The 22,199-nt window shown below is 34.1% G+C and overlaps 1 protein-coding gene across 1 annotated transcript in view; it reads right to left on the reverse strand.

The window, feature by feature from the left end:
- The window catches only part of MIPOL1 (mirror-image polydactyly 1), a gene marked incomplete at its 3' end in the record, with an annotated part of 200,975 nt that overhangs the window by 77,387 nt on the left and 101,389 nt on the right, over positions 1–22,199 (reverse strand). The window contains exons 8-9 of the mRNA XM_039255719.1: positions 17,556–17,589; positions 17,126–17,296 (exon numbers count right to left, since the gene is read on the reverse strand). Coding sequence (XP_039111650.1) covers positions 17,126–17,296; positions 17,556–17,589 — 205 coding nt within the window. The remainder of the gene's footprint in view (positions 1–17,125; positions 17,297–17,555; positions 17,590–22,199) is intronic.

Consider the following 22,199-nt stretch of genomic DNA (forward strand, 5'->3'; position numbering starts at 1 on the left):
TAACTCACAGTATTATATATACTAGCTTTTTCATCCATAGCCAGTATTTATGGGTCAGGGAATTAAGAGGCAAAATGGGAATGGCCTCATTCACTATTAACTTCTAGTGATCCACCAGCAAAATTTTTGCTTCCCATCTCTGCAAACCGAAGTTCTGATTATACAGAGGCCTTAGCTCCAAAGGGAGAAAAACTTCCATCTAGAGACATAACAGAAATTCCATTAAACTGGAAATCGAAACTGCCAGCTTTTTGCTTAGGGCTCCTCATGCCTCTGAATCAATATGTAAGGAAAGGGATTACTGTGCTGGTTGGGGTAAGTGATACTGACTACCAAGGGGAAACTGGGTTGCTACTATACAATGGTGGTAAGGAAGAATATATATCAAATACAGAGATCCCTTAGGGAGATCGTATATTAATCTTATTATATTCATCTATACCTAGTGCTACTGAATACATTCTTTAAAGATGAGGGTGAAATAAAGATATAGTCAGATAAATGAGAACTGAATTCAACAACAGATGTGTATCAGAAAAGAGAAAGAGAAAGGAAGAAGGAGAGAAAAAATTAAAAGAAAGAAAATGCTAAAACAAATTCAAGTTAAGGAAAATATGACAAAGTGAAATAAATGAAGTGAAACAATGAAATTTTAAGATTCTTACAATTTAACTATGTGGTGTGTTTATTATAGTCCTAAGGTTATGAAAAGTACCACAGATTAACAAACTAAAAATTGTTAAGATGTCTATGCCCCTACTCACTAATGATCTAAAGATTCAACACAATCTAATCATAATCCCACCAGGAATTTTATGGAAATTGGTTATCTGATTTTAATATTTGTAGGAAAAAGCGAAGAGCCTCTAAGAACTAAAATAAGCTTTAATCAGGACATTGAAAAAACTTCCAATGCCTGATATCAAAAGTTACGGCAATCAATGCATTTTGGCATTTACATAAGGATAGACAAATAGATCTTTATAATAGTAAAGCATGCCCATAAACAAACATATACTTATATGGTCAATTAACTTTCAAAAAATGGCACCAAAGCTATTCGATGGGGGGGAAAACACTTTTCAACAAATAGTGCTGGAACAACTGATTTTTTTTTTTTTAATGTTTTATTTATTTCTAGGAGAGAGAGAGACAGCGTGAGCAGGGGAGGGTCAGAGAGAGAGGGAGTCACAGACCGAAACAGGCTCCAGGCTCTGAGCTGGCAGTCAGCACAGAGCCCGACTCGGGGCTCGAACCCACGAACCGCGAGATCATGACCTAAGTGAAAGTCAGACGCTTAACTGACTAAGCCACCCAGGCGCCCCTAGAACAACTGATTATTAACTGGTTAAGAAAATGAACCACACTTGGGGCACCTGGGTGGCTTAGTCGGCTAAGCGTCCGACTTTCACTTAGGTCATGATCTCGCGATTCGTGAGTTCGAGCCCCGCGTCGGGCTCTGTGCTGACTGCCAGCTCAGAGCCTGAAGCCTGTTTCGGTCTGTGACTCCCTCTCTCTCTGACCCTCCCCTGCTCACGCTGTCTCTCTCTCTCCTAGAAATAAATAAAAAACATTAAAAAAAAGAAAAAGAAAGAAAATGAACCACAATCTTTATCTTACACCATATACAATAGTTAACTCAAAGTAAATCACAGATTAAAAGTGAAAAATAGGGGCACCTATGTGGCTCAGTTGGTTAAGCGTCTGACTTTGGCTCAGATCATGATCCAACGGTTTGTGATTTTTAGCCCCGAATTGGGCTCTGTGCTAACAGTTCAGAGCCTGGATGGAGGCTACTTCGGATTCTGTCTCCCTCTATCCCTGCCCTTTCCCCACTCATGCTCTGTCTCTTCCTCTCTCAAAAATAACCAAACATTAAAAAAAATTTTTTTAAGTGAAAACTAAAATAATAAAACTTATACAGGGAAAACATAGGACAATAGCTTTGCAATCTTGGGGTAAGGTAAGATTTCTTAGACAAGGTATATTTAAAAATTCATATATTATTTTTATGGTTTCAGGTTTCATAATTAGGTCTTCAACCCGTTTTGAAATATGTTTCCTGAAGCAAGGGAAACAAAAACACAAATATACTATTGGGTCTACATCAAAATAGAAAGCTTCTGCACAGTGAAGGAAACAATTAACAAAACTAAAAGGTCACCTATGGCATGGAAGAGGATATTTGTAAATGACATATCTGGAAAAGGGTTAGTATCCAAAATATATAAAGAACTTATATTACTCAGCACTCCAAAACAAATAATCCATAATTCAGAAATGGGCAGAACACATGAACAGACATTTCTCCAAAGACATCCAGATGGCCAAAAGACACAAGATCATCACTTATCATCATGGAAATGTAAGGCAAAACTGCAATGAGCTATCACCTCATATCTGATAGAATGACATCAGCCATATCTCTTAGAATGGCTAAAACCAACAACACAAGAAACAACAGGTGTTGGGTGAGGATATGGCAAAAAAGGAACACCCGTGCCCTGTTGATGGGCATGCACACTGGTGCAGCCACCCTGGAAAATAGTATGGAATTTCCTCTGAAAGTTAAAAATAAAACTACTCTATGATCCAGCAATCACACTAGTGGATTTTTACCCACAGAATACAAAAACAGTAATTCAGAGACATACAGGTACCCTTATGTTTACAGCAGCATTATTTACAAAAGCCAAAAGATAGGGAAGCGGCCCAAGTGTCTATCGACTGATCAATGGACAAAGAAGAGGTGGTATCCACAATGGAATATTACTCAACCATAAAAGGAAAGGGATCTTACCATTTGCAATTACATGAATGGATCCAGGGTATGAGGCTAGGGGAGATAAGTTAGTCAGAGAAAGATAAATTATCATATGATTTCACTCATTATGTAGAATTTAAGAAACAAAACAGATGAGCAAAGGGAAAAGAAAAAACGAAGGAGACAAACCAAAAAAACAGCCTCTAACTATATAGACCAAACTGATGGTTACCAGAGGAAAGGCAGCTGGGGGGATGGGTTAAATAGGTGATGGGGATTAAGGAGGAACACTGTGTAACAGGAATTAAAATGAAAGATTAAAATAAAAAATTGATATATTAGACCATTAAAATTGTTGCCCATCAAACTATAGAAATAAGAAAATGGGGGTGCCTGGGTGGCTCAGTCGGTTAAGCGTCCAACTTCAGCTCAGGTCACGATCTCATGGTTCGTGGGTTTGAGCCCCACGTCGGGCTCTGTGCTGACAGCTAGTTCGGAGCCTGGAGCCTGTTTCGGATTCTGTGTCTCCCTCTCTCTCTGACCCTCCCCTGCTCACACTGTCTCTCTCTCTCAGAAATAAATAAAAAACATTAAAAAATTAAAAAGAAAAAAAGAAAATGAATATACAAGACACAGAATGAGAAACTATTTTTAATACATATATCTGACAATAGATTACATCTACAATACGTAAAGAACTACAAATCAATAATAAAAAGTAAAATCACCCAATCAAAAGATAGGCAAAAGACCTGAACAGATGTTCAAAATGACAGACATATAAATGACCAAGAAACACATGAAAAAGTACTCAATATTAGTCACTGGGAGATGCAAATTAAAACCAAAGTGATATACCACTACACACCTACTATACTAGCTACAATCAGAAATACTGCCAACACTTACTGCTGGTGAATATATGGAGCAATCAGAACTTCTATAAATTGCTGTTGAGAGTCTGAATTGATTCAGCAACTTTGGTGAACAATTTGCTTAATTTCTTTTAAAAATAAATACTCACCAACCTTACAACCCAGCAGTTCTGCTCTTATTTTAAAAAGTGAATAACAGTGTGTCCACAAAAATTGTGGACAAGAATTCTCATGGTAGTCTTTATCATTCTAGACAAAATCTGGACAAATTCAAATGTCCATCAAGAGGAGAATGAATAAAGTGTAATACAGAATATTACACAGTGGAATATTACTTACAAAAAAAGGAACAAACTACTGATACAGAGAACAACCTGGATAAATATCACAAAATTAATGCTGTCACTGTATAACTGTACTTGTATGAAGTCCTAGAACAAACAGAATAAATCTGTGGTTAAAAATGCCACAAAAGTTGCTTCAGCGAAGCTGAAGAAGGGATGATTGGCAAGGAAGAGAAATAAATGAGAAGACTTTCTTGGGTTATGGAAATGTTGTAGGTTTTTGTCAAAACTCATCAAATTGCAGATTTAATATTTGTTTATGTTATTTTTGTGTGATGATTTTCATATAAAGTCAAAATTGTGAACAAAAAGTAAACATTAAAAGTAGAAAAGTTCTCAAATTTTCAATGATCACTATACCAAAAATCACATTCACAGAAATCTATAAAACACTTATATTTATAGATATATTTATTAAGTTTCCAGATAAATTATAATTTAAAGTATATTTTATTATATATTTTAACCTTCTTATAAGGTCACTATAATCTTTTATGATAGGATCATATTAATACGAATTAATATATAAGTGTACTTTTTTCCAAGGGATTATAATACTGAAATAGGCTACTAGTAACAATTAAAACCATTTTCCCCTGAATTTTTCAAGGTATTGACATTAAATATTTAATTCTACGAAGTGGTTTGGGAATCTGATCTTGTGTGATCTCAGAGCTTAGTATTATGACAGATGAGTCAAGGAGCAATTAATCAAACAAACCTGTATGCAAATGTACAAGCACAGCCAGAGTCATTTTCAAAAGAAAAATGAAAGCCTGCTTTGATACAGTATGTTGACAATGCAAGTTTTAAAGTGTCCGAAAATAAGTAAATAAATAAATAAAGTTCCTAACATTTTGGACTAAAAAGACAAATACTTTGTAGTGAATGATATATTCAGATCTTTACGTTCCTCCTGCAATATCTGTGTGAGCACAAGAGATAAGCTATTTGATTCCATTTACTTTTGTTTTTGAACATAAAATTTAGCATAAGTTAATCCACTAAAATGTTAATGGAAAAACTTCTTTATGAAGTCAGAGATGTATTAAAGAAGCAAAATCATATCAATTTGAGTTTTTGTGCCCAAATGACAGTTCATGAAACCATCAACTGGCTGTTCCCTTTAAAAACTCACATCTTTAGAATAAAGATTCTTCCATGACAAAAAGTTTATAAGACAGGTCCCCCAATACTTAGGGACATATACTAATTACCAAATATTTTATAATGAGTTAATGGCTTAAATTCACACTTTGTGCAATCTTGTTACTAAAGGAACACTGCCTCTTCTGGGAAATCAGGAAGGGCTTACTATTATGCTAAATAACAATATACTGAAAAAAATGGCATTATGTACTTAACATAGTCTATTATATTTTAAAAAGTATTAGTCATAATGGTAGTGAAAATTAACTTTCCAGGAAATAACTTGTTTTTGAACTCTTATGATGGAAAAACTATTGTAGAGATCTATGAGTAATATGCTGATGCATAATCATCATTCTAACCAAATGACCCACAGGAATTAACACAGAGAAAGAATATCAAGACTCTTACACTACTTAATAAAAATGAAGAAAATCTTTTAAAAAATCAGCATTTAGAGCAAGATCCAAAGAGTGAGATAAAATCTTAGAAAAAGATACATTTCTTACCTGCAGAAGAGTAGAACACACAAATAAATGTGACCATCTTAGATACATTTTGCTCCCAAACACATGACTTTCTTGAAAAAGTAAAACTAAGTAATGGTGTAAAAAATGTCAGATCAGTGACTCCTAGTAGGGGGTGGGAACATGGATTAACTAGAAAGAGCAGGAGAGAACTTTCTGGGATGACAATGTCCTCCTAGATCTTTACTGTGGTAGTAGTTACATATCGGTATGCATTTGTCAAAACATAGAGCATGTACACTTAATGATTGTATATTTTGGTGTATGTAAGTTCTACATAAAAAAAAAAAAACTAACAAATACTGAACTTTAATGATTTTCTATGTTGAAGAATTTAGGGGCCTTTGTACTTATGCCTGAATCTACCTAAAATGTATCAACTAAGTGAGATGAATTGATGGACAGAGAGAAGGATGGATAAATGCAGAAATAATGTAATAAAGCATGTTTAGAAAAATATTAACAATGCATTCCAAGTGGTTGGTGAATAGATGTTTGCAGTAAGGTTCTTTTGACTTTGCAATATGTTAGAAATATTCCATAATAAAATGCTGGCGAAAAAAGTTGTAAGTACAAATGAAAAAGGCTATGACATCAAGAAACTTAAGTAGAATTTAAAGCCAGAAATATAAAAATGATAACAACATGAATGGAGCTAGAGACTATTATGGATGAGTGGTGGTTATCAGAGGGGAGATGGGTTGGGGGATGGGTGAAGCAGGTGACTGGGATTAAAGGAATGTACTTGTTGTGATGAGCACTGGATGATGTATAAAATTGTTGAATCATATTATTGTAGATCTGAAACTAATACAACACTGTATGTTAACTTACCGGAATTAAAATAAAAAAACTTTAAAAAAATGATAACAGGCATTTCATAGGAATGGTGAGATACAGTAATCCTAAAGATTTAAGTATATCACAACATGGCTTTAAAATAAGTAAGTCAAGCTGACAGAATTAAAAAGAGAGATAATCATCTTAATCATGTGGTAGTTTCTTTTATTTTTTTTTTTAACTTTTCAAAAAAGTAGCCTCCATGCCCTATGTGGGGCTTGAACTTGACCCCAAGATTAAGAGTCTTATACTTTACCGACTGAGCCAGCCAGACACCCCATCATTTGATAGTCTAAACATATCCCTGAGAAACTGATAAAACAGTCAACAATAAATCTATAAACATAAAATCCAAATACATGACTAATGTACTTTGTTTAAACACAGATAACACTACATTCGGCAACTACAAAATACACATTATTTTAAATAGTACATATGTATGTATCAAACAGGGCCTGTTTTAGGTCCTAAGGCAAGTATCAACAAGTTTCTAAAGATTGAAATCATATAGGTTGTTCTCCCACCACCTCGTAATTAAATTCCAACTCAATGACAGAAAGATAATCTCAAATTTCTTCATGTTTAAGTATTAAGCAACACATTTCTAAATGATTCATAAGGAAGGAAGAAATCGCACTGAGAAACTAAAAACATATTTTGAGGTATATAATTATGAGATACAACTTATCAGAAACTTGTGTGATACCACTAAAGCAGTACATGAAGAAAAAATAATAGTTTTCATGAAAAGACCAATGATTTGGGAGACTCAAATTGCTAAGATGATAATCTTTCTTTAATTGATCTTTAGAGTCTATGCAATTGTTATCAAAATAGGAGCAGATTTTTTAAACGGAAAATGACAAACTGAAGAGGACATAGAATAACTAAGGAAAAACTGAACAACAACACTGTATCCTTACACCATCACAAAGCAAAACACACTATAATGCTACAGGAATTAAGACACAGTATAGTATTAGTACGGGACAGAAAATTGCATCAACAGAACAGAGTTCAGAAAGAAACACACACATATTCCTATAGCTCGCTGGGGACAGGAAGGCAGTACATGATCTTTTAAATACATGATGTTGGTTCCAGTCAACTGGTTATTCGTAAGAAAAAAATGATATACCCTGACCATATGAAAATTAACTTGAAACAGACCAAGACCTAAATGTGAAAGCTAAAATAATTAAGCTCCTAGAAGAAAGCATTATAGAGTGTGTTCATTATTGTGGAAATCACAAGGGTTCTTAAATAGAACACCAAATCCATTAATCATAAGAAGGAAAAAATGTAAATTTGACTTCATTAAAATTAAGAACTTTTATTATCAAAAGATAGCAATAAGAGAATAAAAAAGCAAGCCAGAGGCTATACAAGTATCTGTACTCAATTTATATAAAGCAGTAAAAAACAAAAAACAACCAGATTTAATACTGGACAAAAGCCTTGAAGAGACACTTCACAAAGGAGGATATCAAAATGGCCATATTATAGGAAAAGGTGCTCAACATCATTAGTTATTATAGAAATACAAATTAAAGCCTCACTGCAATAAGACCATATATCCATCAAAATGACAGAAATTAAAATGAATAAAGATACCAAGTGTTGATCCCCACAACTGGAAGTCGTTCTCTTACACTGCTGGTGTAAACTGGTACAACTTTGGGAAAACGTTTGGAATTAGTTCCTAAAGCTAAACCTATGACAGGCATTCTCCTGTGTATATTCTATCTATGAACCACAAGGAGTAAATTCTAACATTCACCAAAATATATGTAGGAGAAAATCCATAGTACTTAATTCATAAGAGGTTAAAATTAGACACAACCTATATTTCTATCAACTGTTACATATGTAAATAAATGAGACTATAATCATACAATGGAACACAACACTGTAAAGAAAAAGATACACTATTGATAACTGTAACAGTACAGATCAACACACAAGAATAAATAACAGTGGGTGAAGGAAGTCATATACAAAAGAGTACACGGCATGATTCCTTTCATATAGTTTAAAAGCCTGCAAAATGACCCATGGTGTTAGAAGAAAGAATAGTGATTACTTTTGCCAAGAAATTCTGACAAAAAAGAGATATGAAGGCATCCTCTGGAATGTTGTGAAATGTCCTTTTAAATATACACAAAACAATATTACATTTCATTGTATTTGGTTTTTCAAATTTTCTTTTTTCTTGTGATTGATCACTTTTAAGATTTACTCTCTTTTAACAACTTTTAAATATGTAATACATTATTATTAACTACAGTCACCATGTTGTACACTACACTTCCATGACTGCATTACTGTATAATTGGAAGTTTGTATCTTTGCCCCCCCTCCAGCATTTCTCTGCCTCCACTCCCCACTTTTGGCAAACATGATTCTATTTTCCACAGCTATAAGCTTGGTTAATTATCACTGATGTTTTTTAATTCCACATAAAAGTGAGATCAGATGGTATTTGTCATTCTCTGACTTATCTGACATAGCATAATACATTCAAGGTCCATCCATGTTGTGGCAAATGGTTAAGATTTCATTCTGGTTTTTTTTTTAACAGCTGACTGGTATTCCATGGTGTGTGTGTGCGCCCGCGCACGTGTGCGTGTGCGTGTGTGTGTGTGCGTGTATGTGTCAGTGCAGAGCCTGATGCAGGTAAATTCCCAAACCATGAGATCATGATCTGAGCTGAAACCAAGAGCCAGCTGCTCAACTGACTGAGCCACCCAGGTGGCCCTGTTGATGTTTTTCTTTTCTGTGCAGAAGCTTTTCAGTTTAATGTAGTCCTGCTCATTTACTTTTGCTTTTGTTGCCAGATCCAAAAACTCATCACCAATACCAATATCAAGGAGCTAACACCCTCTATTTTCTTCTAGGTATTTCATGGTTTCAGGTCTTACATGAAAGACTTTAATTCATTTTGAATTAGTTTTTATGTCTGGTATAAGACAGCAGTTCAGGTTCATTCCTTACAATGTGGCTGTCCAGTTTTCCCAACACTATTTATTGAAGACACTGTCTTTTCTGCCTGTATTTTCTTGGCTCCTTTAATTGAACATATATGTGTGGGTTTATTTCGGGGTTCTCTATTCTACTGAGATTGATCCATCTTGATCTATGTGTCTGTTTTTATGCCAATGCCATACTGTTTTGATAACTGTAGCTTGTAATATAGTTTGCAATCAGGGACTACAAATGTCCTATATCTTGATCTGAGTGCTGCTTTCATGAGTATATACATACGTAAAAATTAATCAAATCTTTACAAAATCTCTTTGCGCACCTGTGATACCTCCATTTAAATTTTTTTTAAATACAAGCTTTTACTTCCATAGTTTTCATATTTATTCCTCTCTGATTTTTGTCTCATTATCTCTTGCATGCTTTTTTATAATAGATTCTCAACTGTCTCCTTAGCTTTAGACTTTTAAACCTCAGGAGGTCCACACTGCTTAGAGAATAAAGTCTAAATTGCTTAGCATTTTATTCACATAAACCTTCGTTGAAGGAAATTTCAAATAACATTTCTAGGTACAATTTTTTCTAAGAAGGCAATTTGAAAATATATACTATTTAAAATGTTTATATTCTCTAATCCAGTATTTCCATTTCTAGAACTTTTCCTAAGGCAATAAACATAGATACACATAAAATTTAGCTACAAAAATGTTCACGGTATCAAAAAATAGAAAAAAAAATATCCTCCAAAACAGCTGATGAGTTTGACAAATCTTAATATATCTACATTATAAAATTATAGAACTATCTGACAAAATATAAAAACTGGTCAACAAGCAGTATGTACTGATATAATATGGATTGAAAAAAAAGAAAATCTGGATATGATTATTTCTAGGAAATCAGTTCATGAGCATTCTTGTTTATGCTTTCCAAAATTACCTATAGCTGGAAAAAGTTTATAAAAATTTTGTAATAAGAATTAGGAAAAGTTATTGGAATAAATATAAATAAGATATCTTAGCAAGACTGACCAGAAAACAAAAAACAAAAAAAAAAAAAACATGCACTGGCAAATAATTATAGGATAAGACAGGGAAGAAAATTAACAAACTGACAGGGGAAAAAATTAATTAAAAATTTACAGTCACTATAATAAAGAATGTTAAACATATTTCTTACTCTTCTTGAAAGGTAAAACTCTAAATGTTATGATTTATTTCCTTTTCAAGTATGAACTTTTTATCAAACTTCTAATAACTTAACAAATCATTTTGCATCTATAATATGTTAGGCATTCTGCCAATCATGAGGGATACAAAGTGAGGGCAACACTAACAATGGACAGATTAAGAAACTAGGCTACCCTTTCCTCTGTTAATATACGGAAAGTTAACTTTGATGGCTACATCAATGGTCAAGATTTTGGTTTTTCAGGGCACCTGGGTGGCTTAGTCTGTTAAGTGTCCAGCTTTGGCTCAGGTCATGATCCCACAGTTTGTGAGTTCAAGCCCCGCGGTGGGCTCTGTAATGATAGCTAAGAGCCTGGAGCCTGTTTCAGATTCTGTGTCTCCCCCTCTCTCTGCCCTTCCCCCGCTCACACTCTGTGTCTCTCAAAAATAAATATCAAAAATTAAAAAAAAAAAAAAAAGATTTTGGTTTTTTATTTCAAGTGGATTTGTTAGTTTATGCTACACTCCCTAATCTCAGTCTGTTTTTCACAGTGACTTCAGTTCACACAGAATATCATGGGAAGAATTCATAACCAGGCCAGGAATGTACAAATGTGGACTCCTGGACTATGTGAACCAATAGAAAGAATTCTAATTTCTAAATTATTTATACCTTTTCTTCAAATGTATTCCCTCTCTTTTACTGCTTCTGGAACTGTCTTGCCGAGTATGTGTTAAAATATCCAACATTTAGTTCTTTCCCCCCTCAAACCCATATAAAAATTATGCAGAAAAGTATCTGGAATATATGGACTCCATTAATTGCAATACCTTCAAAATATTTATTTTGAGGCTCTTTTTCTCTTGACTACACCAGTCCAAGATGAACAAAGAACTCCAACACATGCACAGAGCAGATTTTTACTTTCCAGGATCCTGCTGACTGTGACTCTTTAGTTTCCTCTTTATGTAAGGGGCAGCCTATAGGCCATCACTGTAATGACTTCCTGGTCCTTCACCATTACAACCCCAAGTCAGGTTAAAATATCTACAATACCACACTGCACCCAAGGTCTGAATATTGCTAGAAGAAATCATACAACTTATCTGACAGGTTTCACTTTAAATTCATTACTCTAATTCTCAAATGGGCATTCTGCTCTGCCTGGCATCCTATGGTTCTCTAGTTATGTTCATTCACACACAAATCAAGACAAGTGTTTAAAACTATCTCCTGTATAAACCTTCAGGCCCATCCATCGACCCATCACACTGAGAATCTAAATTAACTTAAGACATCCCATTCCCTAAATTTATTAATTTGTAAGGATATGTATCCATCTGAGTTCTTGTTTTCCTGTTATGATAAAAGCAGTTTCCATCTTGCCAGAAAAAACAACTCTTCTACTTATTTTCTAGATCCTATCCCCTCTCAATCTACTTATCTACTCCTGGACTTTCCTACTACAGTTATCTTTTCTCTCTCTTAAAATCACTTTTTTTTTTTTTTTCTGGTTCATATCCATCAACCTACCAATTACACACCCTGGAATCTCCCACTAAGAAGGAAAGAGAAACCCTTCCATGAACTATAAGCTTCCTCTCCATCTACTGCCAATTTATTTACCTCCATTACAGGGGTAAGAAGTTGTATATATTCACGGTCTTCACTTTCTCACTTTCCTTCCTTCCCTCCAACCATTCCAATGTAGCCTCTATCTTGGACAAAACTCTTGTCAAAGAACTCAAGATCTTCCATGTGATCAAACACAAGTAACCATTCCATCTTCCTTTTGCTCAACTTCTCAATACCTTTTAAGGAAACTAATCACTCTCACTTTTTGCAAACACTTTCTTGCCTTCTGTGATACCACATTCTCTTGTTTCCTTCTACTTCATTTGCCATCCTTCCCAGTATCCTATGTACTTTGTCCAACTGCTAAATATTGGGACATCACAGAGCTTGGTCCTAAGCTCTGTTTTTTCTCAATGATCTTTCCTCAGTTTCATCTAGTCCCAAGCTTTAATTATTGCTGATGGCTGCTCAATATTTCCATGTGAATTTTTAAGAGTCATCTCAAATATTCTCCGCCAAGGCAATGTAATCTCCCTCCCCAAATACATTGATCTCCTCCCCAAATCCAACACAATAAATGGGACAAATATCTACATAGTCTTCAAGCGGCAAATCTTCTTGCTCTCTTACGTCCAAAACCAATGGCTGTCAAGTCCTATTCACTGTACTGTTGAGATATTCCTCAAATCTGTCCACTTCTCTAAATCTACACTCGTCCCTTTGAGCCATCATCAGTGTCATCTTTTGCATGGACTCTTACAATAGCCTTTCTCTTTCAAAACTTCTGCATTTAGATACAATCTGTCCTCCTTACCATGTCTATAAGACCATACAGATTTGTCTACTGCCCACTTGCTACTATCTTCCTTGCTCAGTGTACTTCTATCACATTTAAGTTTGGTATTTTTGTATCAGTGTCTTAAACCACTAAACTTGTTCCTTCTCTCAGAGCATTGCTGATCTATTATTTTTTGATGAGGCATCTTTCCATGGTTCTTTGCATGGCTAGATCCTCCTCCTTTTTCAACTCTTAGTTCAACTATTCACTTTGACAAAGAGGCCTGCCTCTTGTAATGCAACAACCCCACTACCAATTGCAGTCACTCCCTACTACCTTTTTACTTTCAGCTAATTATTAATTGAAAATACTTTATTCATTAGTTTGTTCACTACATAAATATTTCATATTAAAATACAAGTTCTGTTAAGAGTAAGAACTATTGGAATCGAATTCCCAACACATGGTCCATAACAGGTATGCAATAAGATGTGAATGAATAACATTTCATTAAATTTTTTTAGTTCTGTGTACCTTGAAGTTGATTTAAAATAGCTCAACTCATCATCAGTTCATTAATTCAACAAGTATTAAGTGCCTACACTGTCCTAAGGATAAAACTATGGCACACATATAAAGAAAAACAGTTCCTACTTCATGCTGATAGAGAAGACGGTGTAAGAAAAGATTTGATGCCAAATAACAACTCTAAAATTAAGGTCAAATTTTGGTGGAATTCTTTCCAAAAACTCAAAATCTCAGTCTAATCATTAAAAAAAAAACCCATCAGACAAACACAAATTCAGACACATTCCAAAAAGTATCTGACTAGTATTCTCAAAACTGTCAAGATCTTTAAAAAAAAAAGGGGGGGGGGCGGATAATAAGCTGTTACAGACCAGAGGAGACTGGAGAAATGTGACAACTAAATGCAATGTGATATCCTGGATTGAATCTTGGAACAGAAGGGCTTTAATGAAAACCTGGTAAAATCTGAATAATGTCTGGAGTTCACAGTAATCTACCAACGTGGATTTATTAATTTTGACAAACTTACCACGGTAATGAGCAGTGGCAAAAGCAGGGCAAAAACAAAACTGGTGAAAGATCTATGGGAACCCTATTCTGTAATATTTTAATTAAAAAAAATTTTTTTAATTTGTTTTGAGAGAGGGAGGGAGACGGGGAGAGGGAGAGGGAGGAAGCAAGGGAAGGGCAGCGAGAGAGAGAGGGAGAGAGAGACTCCCAAGCAGGCTCCACGCTGTCAGCGTGTCAGAGCTGGACACGGGGCTCAAACTCACAAGCCATGAGATCACGACCTGAGCTGAAATGAAGAGTCGAACATTAACCACCTGAGCCACCCAAGTGCACCCCTATACTGCATCATCCTAGAAACATCCCTGCAAATTTAAAACTATGCCAAAATAAAAAAGTTAACTTTAAAAAATTAAGGGAAAAAACGTTTCCATTCAGAACTATAAGACAGTAATGCAAAAGTTCACTTTTGTAAAGATTATGACATAAAAATTAAAATGAATACTATTTGGGCCAGAGAGCTTGAAAACTATGCACAATAAAAGAATTAAAAGAAACAAGTGGCTCTCATAAAACAAAATAAATACATGCAGTAGATAAATAATAAATATATTGCAATGATGGATAACATATATTTATAAATAAGACATGTTGGTAAATATTGACGAATGTTGATTTTTTTATCTTTATGTATCATGAAGGAATGGTTGGCAGTCAATATTTAATTATGCTCTATATGTTTATTTTTTTAACTTAAGAAAATAAATGACAAAAATAATCAAATGTTTGAGTTCACACTATAATTGTTCCCAAGCACTAAAAACGGTTTTGGCTTCTCTTTAACAATCTTGCATGATTCAAGATTTCATACAGTTGGTTGGATACAAAATGGTAAAAACAGTTGCTCATTTAAAAAGTTTAAGGACTTTTTCCAAATCTAATGTGAAGATAAATGTCAGGTCTCTACATCTAGATAGGATGAAATCCTTTGTGGCTGAACAGTGCTCCAGCCAAAAACAGGAAAGCCAGATTAAATTTAAAAATCCAGCTTAAAGACATCGGAAGGCTGCTGCTGCAACAATCGGTTGAGTGGGCTAAGTTTCTGAAATGGGCGATTTGAAGATCTGCAGTCTTTTTTTCTCCCTGAGATTTAAATATCCCGGCAAGGGGCTGGGAAGTCAGGCTTTGACTACACAGAGGGCTCCTGTTGGAGGAAGAATTCATCTAAGCATTTGGTAGTTGTGCAGGGCAGAAGTGACAAAATTAGAGATTTGAGACATTTTTCTACCTCAAATCATTTGATAAATCCCAAAGCTGTACAGGGCTTGAAATTAAAGTTAAGACTCTGAAAACTCTGAGAAGCATAATGGAGTTTTTCATAGTCTCACAATGCTGAGGAGATAAATATTAGAATACATGATTTACCAAGAGTAGAGTCCTACTGAATACACAGCTCTGTTTGGGAAGCCTCACCAAAAGTACATGGCTGAACCATAAGTAGACAAAGACTTAGCAAAACTTCCACGCAGCCTCCATGGGAGATAGTAAAGCATTTTAGATAATGATAGGAATTAACTGATAGGAAACATTTTATGAAGTAGGAGACAAAAGGGGCAATTGATTAAGTGATAATCTTAAGCAAGCAAGAAAAGATCAGAACTAGTATAGAAATAGCTTGTTCTTAAACTGGGGCATGTACTAAGAAAGAAATAAAAGGCACAGTATATGAGAACAAATAAGGGTAAGCTGGTGGACGCAATGGCGAAGATAAGCTGAAGCTCCTTTTTATACGCAAGAGGTGAAGTTAGATATCTGAGGAGAAAGAAGGGAGAAAAAATAGTCCTTTACAGTGGGAAGTGAATGGACCAACAAAAGACAAGAAAAATGCCAGGCAACACCAAGGCCCTACTTAAAGACAATGGTCATGAATTCAAGGATTAGCTGACAAATCTGTGTGACATTCTCCTGCCATATAAAAGTGTGACGGTGTAGAACAGGCAGTAAGTTAAATTTTTAAGGCTTAGGCTTTGTTTGGTGAGGACAACGAGCCAAAAGAACTGAAGCGATCTTATATGCAAATTGATGACAATTAGGTGAGCCATGGAATCTAAGCTAGATGAAGTGGGAATATGAGAGGCTTGAAGGACAGTAAAATAAGAGGTCAAGTCAATAGAAACAGGTGCCGGTGGAGTTGAAAACTTGCTAGTCAGAGTTATAGAGTAAGGGAGCTAGAAAGATAGTTAAGTAGTTGTCAGTATGACAGAAATATGATGTAGAGAGGAGAGAAATCCAAGAAGATGAGAGGCCAGAACAGCAAAAGGATCATCTACAAAGGCATTTATATCACCAAGAATTAAGACAGGAGTGGGCTGAAGAAAGAGTCATTGAAATAGATCCTAAGACATTCAAGAAATGAGGGAAGCAACAGAGGTGTTTATAAATGACTGCAACAGGAGTGCCTACTGGGTGGAACAATCTGATGCATGAGTTTCAAAGGCAGACATGCTCAGAGATGAAAAAGGAACTGTGATCTAAAAACACTAGTGGGGAACAAGCCTCCAAGTGCACTGGTGTAACTGCTGTGGGAGGAAACAGAATCACTACTGGAGAGGACTATAGTCAAAGCAGTATCCTCAGGGAGGTAATCAGGTTCCATTAGAGCAGGAAGGTGTAAATCATGTTCAGAAAATAATACACTAATAATTTGATTCATTTATCAATGTTTACTAAAAGGCACTGAATTAGACACTGGGAATAAAACAGTAATAAAGACATAATCTCAGCCCTCACAAAACTGTGACTCAAGTAAAAAGTCTCATATAAAAGTGATTACGTTAAAGAATATAAAGAATATTCTTTTTTTTAATATAACTAAAATTTTGTAGCAATCTAACAGTTTTATTATGAAATGTGGATGCATGTACTCAAAGAACAGTGGAACAAAATTTGTGACTATTTTAATATATTTAATCATCGTGGTATTAATTATGTGCTAAAAACTAATTTGAAGAATATGTGGGGAAACATCACTTTTTAATGGTAAAGAAACAGGGGAAAATGCTTTTACAGATACATGCAGTTACCTGAGACAAAGCAGCATCCCGTTCTTCTATCACTGCATTCATTTCTTCTGCTGTTATTCTCTTTTTACATTCCTTGGTCTTGTAGATTCTATCCACAATTACAGCTCCATTCTTCTGAATAGCTATCCCTGTGTCTGCATTGTTTATTCTGTTCAGTAATTCCTGTAATGTCTACCAACACCATTATATGTTAGTCAGACATGAAGTTTTAATATATTTTATTTAATATAGGGTTTTAATTAATAGGCACATGTGAATTGTAAATTGACTGAGTGAAGTTATTGAATTTTCATATTGCAGCAAAGATGTACATTATTAGTGTGTCAATTCTTCTTTTTCCCACATCTTAGTTCTTGAAACCCACTCAATTGAACTTAAGCCTCTAAGATATAAGACTGACATCAAGAAATCTCCTCAGAGAATGGCTTACCATGTCATTTTCTTCAGGGTTAATATTTTCTAGCCTAGAAAAAAGGGACACAGAAAGCCTGATCAGTAGCATTTCCTTAGTGCAGCAAAATGAGTTCGCTTTTTAAATCTTTAGAACCTCAAGTAATTTCATTCGACTAGTCTTTAGAGTCAACCATGACACTGAACATATTAAAGTGCCACCTGCTCGACTCCATCTTTCAATAATGCTCCATATCTTCTGCGCTGACTTCAGACTGTTAAGTTATTAATGTTTACTGCTATATATGACTACAAGGATCAATTGTTCATATGTGCTTAGATGAGGAAAGTTCCCTAGTGATAGAAACACTACTTCTCATCATTATATTTATTCCTGGACTTTCAATTCTTACCAAAAACTGTATTTCCTCTGTTTTTTGGACTTCATCACAAATAAAGCAAGGCAAGTATTTTTATTGCAAAGTTTAACTATGTTCCCTCAAAAGCAAAGACAAATAATTGCAACTAAATTTGATCTGAAAATCTCTTGTGCTACCTATTTATTGAAACAAATATATCATACAGAAAAGCTGACCAAAACTGGACCACAGTTTTAGATGACTAATGTTAATTTCTCTTTTTCATTACATATATAGAATTACTGAATTTAAAGAGTAAGAAAGTAAATTGTTTCCTCTCATAAATGTATTTTGTATTAGAAGAGTTACAGTGCTTCCTGAAATGTTTTTTGACGTTGGTATGTAGGAAAGGCAAACGAATGCAGGAAAGGCAAAGAAAGAAGCTCTAAATGACACGTTTTAGAAAATGTCTATAATATAATTTAGGCAACTATTAAATTGGGTAAATTAAACAAAAATTGGTAATGGGTATTAGTAGAATGATGTAGATTTTAGAAATGGCTCAATTATATTAAAATTATATTAAAAAGTTTAGATATATAGAAGTTCCTGTTTTCTCATAGACTCCCTCCCCTATTTCTGGGCTATGATTTAACATTTACCACAAGAAAGCATACCTGGGAAAGATAATACAGAAACTTTTGTTTGTTTTGATTTTTAAGATAATACAGAAACTTAGTAACTTTATTACAAGATTGTCCCAAACTTCACAGTTCAATGAAATTGTTACATTCACAGAGAGAAATTTAGAATATTGCATTTTTTACAGGAAAAAAATAAACATATATCAAAAATCTATTTCTATACACACTTTAACAGTGGAAGGTAAAAGGATGGTATAGTAATATTTGAATTATATATACTTAATGGATCTCAAAGTAGTAATGTCCACTTGGATTCACATTTCAGTAAAGGCAAATACTTTCACCTTTTATTTATTTCTCCCAAAATAATTCAACAGTTTTCAAATATCCTGCTTCATAAAAGCTGGTTCTACAAAAACTCTGAAGACAATAATTTCTTTTTTACTCAATTCAAGAACATAGTGAAAAGTGTAAGATAACAAAATTCTTACACTTTTTTATGATCATGTAAAAGTATTTGAAAGGCATTTAACCATCAGTTATTGGTCGGCTAAATATCATTTTTTAAGGAAACCATATGTAGTGAGAAACTTTGACCTTAATGTTCTTTTTAGATGAAATCAGGCTAAGAGCCATTTACAGCAGTTTTCAAAGAGGATTCAGTTTAAATCCTTATAAATTTCAGAATTAACTTAATAAACTCAATAATTTAAAATGTGAAATGATACATGAAACTTAAACATTTAGATTAGTAGATTACTGGAGACTCTTAAAAAAATTTAGATCTCAAGGTTAAAAATCCCCTTCTTTTTTACCAAAGAACTACATATGATTAGGAAGAAGACAACAATGTAGGAAGGTTGCCTAATTTGTACCTTCAAAATAACTAACACAACAAAGAGTATATGGAATGTCCATGTGATACCTGTAAGCTTTTATTTTTCAGGCATTGAAAATTATTACTTTAAGGAGAGACAAAGGAAGATTCTGAATGTTTTAAATTAACATCTTTCTAGAAGATATGGTAAATATAGTTGTATTTAGTCTAATATTAAATTTCCCTGTTAACAACTAAAGTTTAAAAAAAGATAAAATCTTATTATCAAAGGCTATAGTCCTTTCCACATTAACATTACAGCTATAAATAATGTACGTAATTGCCCTTAGAAGTACATAATGTATAGGGATTTATCATTTTGCTGATGAGTGAATCTGAATGAATCATGTTTGGTTTAAGGGCACCAGGTCTGACATGCAGGGCATGAGGTTTAGCCAACCACTTAGCATTTATTTGGATCTCAATTTTGCTTTATTATTATCCTTTATAATTGTTCTTAATTTTGTTCTATGATTATCCTTTGTAAGTACGGTGATAAATGGTTACTAAACAGACCACTAAAAGAGAAAACTAAAACTCTACCAAAGATGAGCAAATGGTTAATTTGTCATTTAAAAAATTACATACAGACAAGTAACTTTCAATATAAACACGAGGCTGGAAAGAGAAAAGACTAGTATTTATATTTCTGTTTGTATTTCTTTAAAAGTTTCAGAAGTACTTGTCACAGATATCAAGAATTAATTATATCATAATTTAATCTCAACTAGGTTACTTACAGCAGAGATCCACAAACTTTCTGTAAAGGTTCATATAGTATTTTAGACTTTCGTTGCATGTTCTCTGTTGCAGCTACCAAATATTACCTATGTAGTACAAAGTACCCAAAGATAATATGTAAATGAACAGGTGTGGTTGTGCTCCAATAAAACTTTATTTACAAAACCAATTGAAAGGATGGGGGTGCACCATAGGTCCTTACTTTGCTCATCCCTGATGTAGAACACTGAAAAATGAGACCAGATCTTTAATGTTAAAACTATAAGTACAAACTATGACATATTTTCTGAACTGGATCATTCAATATCCATTTGAAAACTAACCACCAAAAAGAATAGATTTCAGAAAATAAAATTCAGTCTTATATCACTTACTGTATTACTTAAGAAAACATAAAAATTAGACAAACTACCTTTTAGAAAAAAGAAGACAATTTGAAACCAGTAAACCAGGCTTTCTATTTTCTATATAAAATGACTTGTTAGAGGTTTATGGTTTACTAGTAGCATATACAACGTGTAAAGCTTTACTGGTTTAATGAAGACTTACAGTAATAGCTGATTTTATAGAAAATACAGCTGACAAACTATAAATTATTTATCATTAACGAATATTTATAATTATACAAAAGAACCACAATCTTTTGGAAACTAAATTATGCTTACAACAGTCTAACTAGACATAATCATGATAATTAGTAAGAATTTTGCTGAAGTAAATGTCTATGGGCTCAAGTTTCAATTGATTTCCTATACAGTGCATATTCTGACTGACACCCTTGCACTGTAAGTAAAAACGCCCCTGCATGAAATGTCACATTTCTTGATTTATCCCTAGATCAGTCAATATCATGTCTTTCCTTTCTGAACCAATAGTCATTCACCTTGTTCATTGGGAAGCAGCTACACTTTGACCTCAAATGATAAAAAGAACTAGTGATCAGCTAATGAAAAAATGCTGAATTTGTTTTTATTCTCTCTCATTTTTACACAAGACTACCTTAATATGTTAAAAAATATACTGTAGAGACTGAACACAATTATCATGATCTCAAAAGTTGGAAAATACATACACAAACATGTCTAGATTAGTACATAATTTTAGTCATTTTAATCTGAATCCTTTTTACTTTTTTCCCTAGTTTTGGATAAAAGAGAAAAAGAAAAAAAAACACTGAAGATTCAGGGTAGGGAAAGGCAGAAGTGGAAGAATATAAAACAAGACATATCACAGAGAGATAGAAGTGGATCAAAAGTGGCAAAGATGAAAGAAAAAAGACAAGGAATTTAAAGATTACAGGAAGCAAGAAAGGAGTTAAAACAAAAAGAGATGTGAAACAATGTATATTATTTCAACCTACAATTCACTACCTCCAAATATGCCTTTCAGCCAGCAAAGCTCAATTATAAATTGATTCTATCTTAATAAAGATTTTACCTAAAATGCACTATTGAGGGGCACAGCCACACCCACACTACTGGGTGGCTCAGTCGGTTGAGCCTCTGTCTTCAGCTCAGGTCATGATATCACAGTTCGTGGGTTCAAGCTCTGCGTCAGGCTCTGTGCTGACAGGTCAGAGCCTGGAGGCTGCTTCTGGGTCACCCTCTTTCTCTGCCCCTCCCCTGCTCATGCTCTGTCTCCTCTCAAAAATAAACATTAAAAAATAAAATAAAATAAATAAAATGCATGATTGACAGTTCAGAACTACAGCCGTCGATTGAGTAGAAAGGAACATCCTCAGTGACATTTAAAACGATGCTGACACACTATTCTCTTGTTGTTCCTCCTTCTTATGTATGATTTTTCTTAGACTATCATACTGGAGGAGCTGACTACAAACTGTGGCTATGACACAATAATTATTCATACCAATTAATATTTTAAGTATTTATGAAGTCATTTATTTAATGCCTATCTTCTCAACTAAATTAGGACCATAATGCTGTGTTCTGAGGAACCTGACACAGTATATATTCAATAAATATTTACTGAGTGGACTAAATAACTAAAAGGCTTGGGATTGAGTGCTTTCTTTCTTGCCTTCCCCATTACTCCCTTAATAC

This window comes from Hyaena hyaena, unplaced genomic scaffold, assembly GCF_003009895.1.
Source record: "Hyaena hyaena isolate Hyena2069 unplaced genomic scaffold, ASM300989v1 scaffold_542, whole genome shotgun sequence".
Lineage (NCBI taxonomy): Eukaryota > Metazoa > Chordata > Mammalia > Carnivora > Hyaenidae > Hyaena > Hyaena hyaena.